The sequence below is a fragment of the Cynocephalus volans genome, chromosome 7 (genome assembly GCF_027409185.1).
Source record: "Cynocephalus volans isolate mCynVol1 chromosome 7, mCynVol1.pri, whole genome shotgun sequence".
NCBI lineage: Eukaryota > Metazoa > Chordata > Mammalia > Dermoptera > Cynocephalidae > Cynocephalus > Cynocephalus volans.
The window spans coordinates 106,742,245-106,754,304 of NC_084466.1; the positions used below are offsets into that span (position 1 = coordinate 106,742,245).

General features: G+C 32.9%; 1 protein-coding gene across 4 annotated transcripts in view; it reads right to left on the bottom strand.

Annotated features, from left to right (window-relative positions):
* The window catches only part of CABCOCO1 (ciliary associated calcium binding coiled-coil 1), a 117,188-nt gene that overhangs the window by 101,208 nt on the left and 3,920 nt on the right, over nt 1–12,060 (bottom strand). For all 4 annotated transcript variants that reach the window (XM_063103355.1, XM_063103354.1, XM_063103356.1 and 1 more), the window contains exon 2: nt 7,598–7,701. In XM_063103355.1, coding sequence (XP_062959425.1) covers nt 7,598–7,701 — 104 coding nt within the window. The remainder of the gene's footprint in view (nt 1–7,597; nt 7,702–12,060) is intronic.

The window sequence follows — 12,060 nt, forward strand, 5'->3', positions numbered from 1 at the left end:
CAGGTACAGAAAGGTCCGAGATCACCAAACTCAATCCAAAGAGGAACTCCCCAAGGCACATCATAATCAAATTATTAAAAACCAAAGACAAAGAAGAAATACTGAAAGCAGCAAGAGAAAAGAAACACATAGCATTTGACAGAGCCCCAGTATGGCTTTCAATGGATTTTTCAGCAGAAACGCACACAGGCCAGGAGAGAGTAAGATGATATAGTAAATATGCTAAACAGAAAAGATTGTTGAGCAAAAATTCTGTATCCATCAGAATGAATCTTCAAATATGAAGGGGAAATAAAGATTTTCCTAGACAAAAAAAAGCTAAGAAAATTCATCAACTCTAGGCCTGCCTTATAAGAAATGCTAAAGGGAGTTAAAGTTCTTCAGTCTGAAAGAAGAAGATGCTACAGTGTAACAAGAAAACATTTGAAGATATAAAACTCAGTAGTAAATAAATGCACAAACAAATTCAGAAAACTCTAATGCTACAAGTGTGGTAAGTGAACCATTTATATCTTTTGTGTGGAGACTAAAAGATAAACCTATTAAAGATAACACAGAAAACAACTGTACAAAAGATAGGCAATATTGAAAGATGCAACTTGAAACAACAAAATGTGAAATGGTTGGGGGAAGACACCAAAGCATAGATTCTCCTTTTTTTTCTTTTTTCTTAACAATCAAAGCTAAATTGTTCTTAGTTTAAAATAATCTGTTATTATTATTTTTTTTTGCATAGGGAAAACACTTCAGGAAGTAAGACTGGGCAAAGATTTTATAAATAAAGCCTCAAAAGCATAGGCAACAAGAGTAAAAATAAACAAATGGGATTATATCAAACTAAAAAGCTTCTGCACAGCAAAATACACACACACACACACACACACACACACACAATGAATACAGAGAAAAAACAACCTGCAGAATGAGAGAAAATATTTACAAACTATGCATCTGATAAGGGATTAATATTCAGAATATACAAGGTACTCAAGCAACTTAACAGTAAAAAAAAACAAGTAACCTGATTAAAAAATGGTCATAGAAGCTAAATAGGTATTTCTTGAAGGAAGATATACAAATGGCCAACAGACACATGAAAAAATGCTCTACATCACTAAGCATCAGGGAGATACAAATCAAGAACACACTGAGATATCATCTCATTCCAGTTACACTGGCCATTATCGAAAAGACAGAATATTAAATACTGGCAAAGATGTGGAGAAAAAGGAACCCTCCAACACTGTTGGTGGACTGCAAATTGGTGCAGCAATTACGGAAAACAGTGTGGAGGTTCCTCAAACAACTACAGATAAAACTGCCACATGATCCAGCAATCCCACTGCTCGGTATATACTCAAAGGAATGGAAATCATCACATCAAAGGGATACCTGCAATCCCATGTTTATCACAACTCTGGTTACAATAGCCAAGAGTTAGAACCAACCTAAATGTCCATCGATAGTGACTGGATAAGAAAATGTGGTATATATACACAATGGAATACTACTCTGCCATAAAAAAGAATGGAATTCTGCCATTTGCAGCAACATGGGTGAACTTAGAGAAAATTAAGTGAAATAAGCAAGGCACAGAAAGAGAAATATCACATGTCTTCACTCATAAGTGGGAGCTAAAAGAAAACAAAACACACAAATAAAAAAGAAAGAAAGATATAACAACCACAATAATTTATTGTACTTTCAGAAGGAGAGAACAGAACTGAGGCCACCAGAGGTGGGAAAAAGGGAGGATGAGGGGGATTAGCAAGAAATTGGTAAAGGGCCACAAAAAATGATTACATTGTATAATGTTGAATTTACTAAATTACTGTGATTTGAGCATGACGTATTGCACACAGGTATGAATAGTCAATGCTCTACCCCACAGATACGTACAATCAATTATGTTTCAATAAATAAAAAAGAAAAAAAAAAGAAGAAAACTATAACTTTTTTAAGCTTCATGGTAACCATAACACAAAATTGTATAATAGATATACTAAACATAAATAGCATGAAATCAAAATATCTTACTAGAGAAAATCAGTTAATCACAAAGGAAGACAGTAAGATAGAAAGAAAAAAAGGAAAAAAGGATCTACAAAATAACCAGAAAAAAAGTAACAATGTGGCAGTATTAAGTACCTATCTACCAATAATAATTCTAAATATAAATGAATTAAACTCCCTGATTAGGAGAACAGAGTGGCTTAATGGATTATAAAACATAAACCAACAATATGCTGCCTCACCTCACGTGTAAAGACACATATGAAGGGATGAAATGAAGGTTTGGAAAAAGATATTCCATGCAAATGTGAACAGAAAAAGAGCAGGAGTAGATACTTAGATAAGATAGACTTGAAGTCTAGAATAGTAAAGAATAAATAAACAAATAAAGAAGATCATTAAATAATGATAAAGGGCTCAATTCAATAAGACGATATAATAATTCTAAATATATTCATTTAATACTGGAGCAAACAGATATATAAAGAAAATATTACTAGGTTTAATGGAAGAGAGAGATTCCAATACAATAGTTGTTGGCGTTTTCAACACTGCACTTTTAGCAATGAACAGATCATACAGACAGAAAATCAACAAAGAAACATCAGAGTTAAATTTCACCCTCGGCCAACTGGATCTCACAGACATTTATAGAACATTCTATCCAACAGCTGCAGAATACACATTCTTGTCAGCAGCACATGGAACATTCTCTAGAATAGACCATATGCTAAGTCATAAAACAAACAAGTCTTAATTAATTTAAAAAAAAATTGAAATCATATCAATTATTTTTTCCAATCACAACAAATAATGAAGAAACATTGGAAACTGTACAAGGAAATTAAATAACACGCACCTAAACAATCAATGGGTTAAAAAGAAATTATAATGGAACTTAAAAAGTTCCTGGAGACAAATGACAATGAAAACACAACATACCAGAACCTATGGGATACAGCAAAGCTAGTTCTTAGAGGAAATATTATAGCAATAAATGCCTACATCAAAATAGCAGAAAGACTTCAAATAATCTAACATTACACCTCAAGCAACTAGAAAAACAAGAACAAAGCAAATCTAAAATTAGTAGAAGTAGAGAAATAACAAAGATCAGTGCAGAAATAAATGAATTAGAGATTAAAAAACAATACAAAAAGCCAGTGAAACAAAGAGTAAGTTTTTTGAAAAGATAAATGAAATTGATAAACCTTTAGCTAGACTAAGAACAAAAAAAAGGAGACTCAAAGAGAAAGACCAATAAATTAGTATATATAAAACAAACAGACAAAAAAACAACTGGATTACCAAAGACAATATAGCTGAAAAGACTAACTGCAAACCAGGAAAAAATTTTGTAATGAATATAACTGAGAAAGGATTAGTATTCAGGAGGGAAGTAAAGTGAGAAGTCTTTACACATTCTCCAGTTTTATCAATAACAGAGACCTCTAAATATAGCTGATAATATTTCGGGCACATATATTCCCAAATGGGTTTCAATGTCTTCTATTAAGAAACTAGAGTGAAGAGAAATGATTAAGACCTTTCCAAAACTCCAAAGATATTTGGCAATAAATTTCTGAAATTACGATTGCTGGGTTATATTTGACATGGTGAAATATATATTGCTAAACTTCCCTCCAGAAAGACAGTGCCAAATAAGTCTTCCATCAACATCATACAAAGGGTCCATTTCTTTAAACTCCAATCTAGTTTGGATTTTGTCCACAATTTTAGCATCAACTAATCTCATGAAAAAATTTTCTATATTGTGTATTTGCTGGCATCTTCCTTAGATCAGATGCCTCTTTAAGATCCTCTACTGTTGCTTTTTAAAAATTAATTTATGACCTTTTTGTGTACTTAGTAATATTGACCTTTTAAATTAGTGATACATTTTTTAAAAAGCACTTTGTTACCTGACATTCAATTATATTTTGGTGAGAGGAAGAAATTAGCTTACTTTTTTTTTTCTCATTTGCACACCTGTCTTTGTTGACATGTTCTAGAATAATTGTTTCAGTCTATTATCATCATATTATATTTTATTTTCATTGAAAGTAAGTCCCATGCTTATTGCAAGGCTTTTTATATCACAGTTTCTCACTGGTGGTTTTGTTGTTATTGTTTTAGGTTCAACAATGAATTGATTCATTTTTCAGCTGGGTTATAAAGTAGATTTTTCAATTACAGCACATGGATATCATATTTTGGGGGGTTGCTACATATATTAAAATGTCTATTGTCTACGTAACTAAAGAACAACTCAAATCAATATTTTACTCTGAATCATATGCTTTTGACTCCCTAAATGTTGGTTACTTGTCATTCCACTGATTTCTGCTTCCTAACTTTGTTCTACATTAGTTTTATTCTTTACCTTTAGTTCCTTGCCTTAGTTCTAAAACCTTCTTATTTACATATTTCATCGTCTCTTCTTTAATCTCTGGTTTTGTGGAATTGGTGCCCTCTTTAATCATCAGATTTTGCCTGTTTCTTCTGTTTCTAGCAGTTAGTTGTTCTTCTATGTGTACTCTTCATCTGCCATCTGCACGCTATGTAATTTTAATTAAATATTTGACCTGAATATTTGCATATGTTCTTCACTTTTTAGTTTTGTTTTTCAATGTTTATTTGTGTTTAAATGAAGGCAACTACTCGCCTAAGAATATTTTGGAGAAATCTCTTTGACCTCCCTCTTCCTTTGCTCATGCCCATACTCCGTCCACCACTTTCCCTAGTATCATTAGAATCTTGACCTTCAGCTTGAACCACATGGCTAAGTATTTATCATTTCTATTCTTTGTTCAGTCATTTTATTCCAAAGGAGATAGCACACGGAGGCATTTGGAACAGGATACTGCTATAACTTGAATGCAAAGTTTTCATATATTTTGCTGGCATATTTGTAAACCCTTTCTGTATACATAATGGGAGATGAAATGGGGGAGAGGAAAGAGATGGCTAGAGCCGTAGTGTGAGAAAATGCAGGAAAACAGAAAGATGCTAACTGTGTTTTAGAAAGTTTTGCCATAATGATAAGTGATGCACCTATCTACTTTGTCTTTCCAGAAATTTCAGTAAATATCTTACATTATTCTTGCATGTTCTTGAAACTGAATTTCAATTTTACTTCTTCAACATGACAACATGCAGAAATAATCACAAGGCAAGAGCTAAACAGCTCATGGAGGACCAGTTATACAAAGGTTATTAAAGATGTTTCTGTTATTTCTGTGTTTATGTGGTCATTTTCAATTTTGTCCCTATCCTTTTTTAAAAGAGGATTCAGGGTAGATCTGTAAATAAATCAGGGTTACGTGAAAACACTTATGATTGATAGAAGCTAGGAGATCATGAGAAATGTATCCAGACATCTAACTTTGCTTAAAGGGCATTCCAGAAATATGTTTTAATGATACCTTAATGTTTCATCATTTGGTTGGCTGCTTTCATGGAGACAATTTTTAATTTTAAAAGGTGGGGAAATGTGCAGATCTCTCACAATTTATTTAAATAGATTTATAGCTTTGTAGACTCTATGATTTTCCCATAACTCTGTCTCTTGGTGACGGGATACCTAAACTATATTTCTGCCATTTTGAAAAGTATATAATCTCAATTTATAATAATGCTATTTTAAATAGAAAGTGAGTGAGTGATTGCAAATATTTTAGGATTACTGTTACAAAAATCATATAAAGAACCTGAAGCAAATTACAAAGAAATGGCTCCGAACTTAACACTGATGTTATTTATTCAAAGATGATGTCCTAAAATTTGAGATTACCTCAGGTGATTTCTATATTAACGAGACAATTTAAAAGGTCAGCCTGCTATTGAACCTGGCTGTTTTTATATTAACTTCTGCAACACCTTTTGTGTCATTTATTTTGTCCTAGACCTTACCTCCTAAAGATTAAAAATATTTTCAGAATTTAGATATTTAACAACAAAAGAGAGCTAAAATTTTTAAAAATTGTCACACAAAGTATGATACATGACACAACTTATTATGTGCTAAGAAATAATTCTAAAAAACATTTGTTTGCAAACCCTTTTATTTCATATTAATTATATTTAATATCTTTTACTAAATATTTAATACAAATAAATTGTAAACTGTATTAAATATCTGTTATTTGCATTGTATTACTTTGCCTAATATTTAATAATTATTGTTTTGCATAGCAATGACCAATAACATTTGGGGTTACCTAGAAATGGAAAATAATATTTTACATAAAGATATAAGTAATCAGTGGTATTAACACAATGAATGCGTTTTACACAATTCTCATACTAAGAATCAGAATTTCCAATGAACACTGATTTCCATAAAAATGGTAAAATCATCATGAAATACTTGTTTAAAATCTGTGATATTTTTAATTCACAACTCATACTTGTAAAAATGCAAATAGTAAGCAGTATGTACAAATCATAGATCGTCTGTTTGTAGCAGAGTTTGCAAGCTCTGGGGGGGAAGAGCATCTTGGGAAAAGGCCTGTCAGTGTTATTTGCCTGCTCCTGATAAGCTTTTCTTCCCAGATTTCTCTCCCAGCCAATACATCTATCACAGTTCCTTCTCAGTAGTAAGCCATTTCTATTCCATCATATTTGTAAGATTTATCAATGATAACCAATGACAGAGTCATTTCCTGTTTGTCCATTATGGTCCACAACACCTTGCTTGTGTCCTGAGGGCTGGCTTGCAGAGACCTGACACCAGGATACTCCAGTCCAGCACATGACATCATCCCTTTTCTCCACACATCATGGCCAGTCAGGCTTCCATTTTTAAAGTGAGATATTTTTTAAATGGATGATTACTAAAAACATCTTTTAGGAAATTCTGTTGCTGGCTATATCTGACTAAAGTTCTAAATAAATGATCTACAGTAAAAATAAATGGCTAGAATTATTGCCTATAAATTCTTAAGCAACATGTATTCAATCAGACTACTTAGTATGGCTTCCAATAAAAATCACAGAGGATGGCTACTATTTAGATTTTCCAGAATAATGAAATGTATTGATTATTAATATTACAGAAATCACAACGTACTCTTCTTATGATGACGCAGAAGGCCCTTTAGGTTCTCATGTATATTGACAGTTTTATGAATGAAAGAGAAAAGTAAATGACGGCATACGCTAGAGGCTGCTTTTGACAAGAAATCCCTACTTTTGATTAATATTAACAAGTTGGGGGCCGACCCCGTGGCTCACTCGGGAGAGTGCGGCGCTAGGAGTGCAGCAGCGCTCCCGCCGCGGGTTCGGATCCTATATAGGGATGGCCGGTTCACTCACTGGCTGAGCTCGGTCACAAAAAAGGACACACACACACAAAAAAAACCAAGTTGGTTTGCAACGTATTTCTTCCTTAAAGAAGACTACTGAGCAGTGCAAAAAGTCAATTATTTAAGTATTTTTGTGTTCCAGAGTCTGCATGTATTTCAGCGTACAATATAATAACAAATATATTTTTTTAAGAGTTAAAAATACGTAATAAAAAATCATGGCCATTTATGGATGCAGAACTAGAGCTATTCTGTATTTGTAATACTGAAGTGCTTACTCTTGAACTCCACCTGCGTCCTCTGCTTGCAAATCAGTGATTTGGGCAACTGAAAGAAAATCTGGAGACAGAATCTTCTCATGCTCCTGGAATTCAGCATCTCTCTACCCGGAAAAAAAAAAAAAAAAAAAGGTGGAATGAGTTATTTCAATTATATGTTTTACATACAAAACCCAATGATATAAAAGTTTGTCCTTTCTGTGGTCTAGTTGCTGTCAGCAAAAATTTTCAAAACAACAGTCTCTTAGATAATCATTTTTCTTTTCCAATTTTATGCACTGGAACCTCTCCTCTGAGAAGTCAAATGGCTAGTCAATCTATCTTTTGGACACATGTAAAAAATCAACAAATATTTATTGAATATCTACAGATTTGTCATTGAACTTGGGGCTCAAGGGGAAGCAAAGACAAATAAGAAAGACTTGCTGACCTCAAAAACCTTATTATCTGTGAGAGAAATAAACCAAAGATGACTTTTAAGAAGAAGAGAACATGATAAATGACTCATAATAAACGTGGCATTCAGTGTAAAAGAAGGGACATGGCCAGGGACAGGACGAGGAATGTCTACAGAGAGGAGGTCCAGGAATGGGCCTCGCAGGATTGGGTGTACATAATGCCCTAAGAGAACAAATCTGCACTACCAAGGTTATGAAGGCAGGACTGTTAGGGACTGGTTCTTCAAATATCAAGCAGTTTGCAATGGTGCCTAGGGTATACGCAGAGAATTCGTTGGACTAAGGTGGGAAGTGGGTATTGGGAACATACGTGAAAAATCTTAAATTTAATAATTCAACAGATATTTACTGAGTGCTTACAAGGTGCAGGATAATGTGCAAGGGACCATGAATATTTTAGACCCTGGCTGGTTGAAGAACAACAGGCTGAGGAGTTTGCTTTTAATAATATAGGCAGTAGGGAACCCATGAAGTTTTTGAGCAGTGAAATGACAAGATAAAATTTTGCGTTAAGGAAGGGTAATCTGTAGCAGGGTGAAGGAAAGACAGGAGCAGAGAAAGGACATAGGAAGAGTTAAAAGAAGAGGTGGTACAGACAATTCTGGGGTGAAGAATCACTGGGTTGCATTGGCCTCCTGGCAGGGTGGATGGAAAAAAAAGGGGTGAATACAATGATATTATGAGGAACTGAAAAAGGGAAGTAAGAATGGAGATTCTGCTTCTGAAACAGGTGACCTGGAGAAAATGGTGGTGATATTCAGGGCCTCCAAATAAGACACAGGCCACCTGGGTGTGAATTAGAGAGAGGCATCCTCTTTGGGTGGAGGAAGTACTTCAAGGCTTTCCCAAGGCTGACACAGCCCTGCCCCCAAGAGCACGATGTGTGAATAGGGTATAGTTTCAGCTCCCACTCACCTCCCAGCCAAGTGCTTTTGTTCAGAGCACAGTCTGCACAACTGTACATGGCACCCTGTGACACCAATAGAAGTAGGACTGTTGGAAGATGATGCTAGTTTTAAAAATGCAAGATGAGTTTGATTTCAGAGGTTGAGTTTAAAGTGGAATATGCACAGCAAGGAAGAAATGATTAGAGGTTAATTAGAAATGCTGGAGTAAAAAGGTCAAGTTTAAAGATGTTGTTTTAGAAGTCAACTGCAAGAGTGAGAATAGATGAGACTGCCCAAAGCCAGAGCATGGAGAGAAGAGCTCTGAATGGAAAGAGGAGACTGAGAAGTAGAGCTCAAACAGCAGCAACTATTTGAAAATCAAGGACTGTGAGATGGGAGGGAAAAGGCAACAACTGTTTTTCAATTCAACAAATACTTATTGAGCATTCCATGTGAGTGGGCATCAATAAATAAGAACAGCAAGAAAATGCTTTACTATAGTTTTCCAGATTACATCTCAAATTTTCCTTATTCCTTATCAAGAGTAGAAAAATCCCAAAGCTAGTAATACTTATTAGTAATGATAATTGACTTAATGTTTGTAATTTAATATTAGTTATTATATTCTATTTTTATTTTTAAAAATCTAGTTTAGAAATAAAATATGCTACATTATTAGCAATCTTTTTGTAATCTAGGGTGAGTAAATTAATCTAAACTAGGTCATACTATTAGATTACAAACTCATTAAGAAAAAAATATTTTAGTAGCTAATATCTTGAAACTAGTAGGCACTCAGACTCTTGTAAATTGAATTAAATGTGCTCAGTTTTTAGATAGCTATAATATATGGCTCTATATCTGTTTAATAGTTTTGGGGTTGTATATGTTTTTATTAGCAGTAAAGTATAATTATTCCTATAACATCAATCCCATTAGACTGTAAATTCCTCAGGGACATTCAATCTTTTACTTCTTCTTAGAATTCTGAAGATCCTGGCATGTCAACATAGGCTGCTAAGTGATTTTCTGAATTTATCTTCATCACAGGAGTGATACTTCTAGATGGCGGAGTATGAGAAAAGCAGTACATAGAGGAACTCAGGATCTCATGATGGTTTCACTACTGATTAACTTTATGACTTAAGTCACGTCATTTAAACCTAAATTTGGATTCATATTTGAAAAATCATTTTTGTATGTTTTAAAACAACCAAGATTGCTGTCATTATTAATAATGAGTAAGGATATACATGAAAATTGAATTATACAGATACTCAGATTGATTTACTTGATGTGAAAAATCTCCGGGTAAAAGAAAAGTAGGTCATACAAAAGCTATATAAAAAGGACTACAATAATCTTACCCTTTTGGACTATAATAATTCTATCTAAGATCCCTAATATTAGTGACTATACTTTTAATAAAATTTGCAGGCTTAAGATAATCATCTTTTAGGAGAATTTACTTCTGGGTTTTATTTTGTTTTAAATTGTATTCCTTGACCTATTTTAAACTAGACCTCTTTTTTATTTGTTTATACACTGCCTTGCACTAGAAAGCATATCAGGTGGTTAAAAATCTTTACTCTTTTAACACAAGCAGCAGTGCTGTGTTAAGCCATATTGGGGCCTGGGATAAAAGGAAAAATCAGTAATACTGATCCTGTCTTTATTAAAAATTTTAATTCATAATGGATTTTCTGCATTAATTTTGATTTTTAAAGTATTACACTAAAATATAATTTATGTGATTACAGAATTTTTTGGCACCCCTTAAATTTTGTATTCAAGGAGAGTGCCTCACAGACCTCACCGAAGTCTTGCTAAGGAACTGAGGAATCAAGGAGGCAGTTTTTAAGAAATAAAAAATAAATAAAAAGGAATAAGTAAAAGAAAGCTGATTCTTTAAAATAATAAGTAAAATAGACAAATCTTTGGAAAATGCAATTAAAAAATAAAGAAAATAAATGCCACACGAAGCGGCAATACATTTGAAAATTCCAAGAAAATGGGTGATTTCCTAGGAAATGTAAGTTATCAAAATTGAACAGGGGTAAGGGAAAAAACTGACATGACCAAACACGAACTAAACTGGAAGTCCGCTTTTTAAAAAGTCACCATGCCCAGATGGTTTTACACTTGAAGTTTTACCTAATAGTCAAAAACCACCTGAATTCTGTTAGTCTAATAATTACAGACTGCAGAGAATTCTTTTTTTTTTAAGGAGTCAGCATAGTGTGCACACAAAACCCTGAACTAGCAAAAAGAAAATTATAAACCAAAATCACTAATGAATTCAGATGCAAAAATTGTAATTAAAATATATCTTAGAAAATTGAATCCAGCGGTGTGCTAAAAGAATAATAAATTATCATTATGGCCAAATAAGATTAATTTCATAAATCCAAGGATGGACCATCATTGACAGTTCTAACATAATTTATATTGTAAATTAAATGTTACAAATTGTATGATTATATAAATAATTAATAAAAAGGCACTTGCTAAAATTCAGCAGCAAAACTCTCACTGAAATACAAAGAGAAAAAAAAAACAGCTAAACATGAAAAAGACTATTTGCCAAAATCAAAAGCCAACATCATATTGAATTGTAGGATATTATAGTGATTCTTTTGAAATCAGGAACTCTAGAGGGATTCTGGCTAATAATATTTTCATAACTCAAAACACTAGGGAGGTTCTAACTCATACAATAAGAAAACTAAATATGTGGCTTAAATATCAGAAATGAGGAAACTAAAAAATATTTATTGAAGGTTATATGGTTGCATACCTTACAGAGCTGACATTATACTAACATTGAGTTAATAAGAAATTAGGTAAGATGGTTCTATATAACATAAATATATAAAACCACTGTTTTCTATACATGAGAAACTAATTAGAAATGAAAATGGCAAAAACTTGATCAAATTATACTTAATTATATATATAATTTAAAAGGTATGTAATCTACATAAGGAAATTATAAAACTTTATCAAAAATTTAAAAGTAAGACTCAGGAAAAGAAATTTATTGGAAACTTTCAAATTCAAAAAATTAAATCCCTCCCACATTATAAATGTAATACAGTGACAATGTGAAGTCCCAATG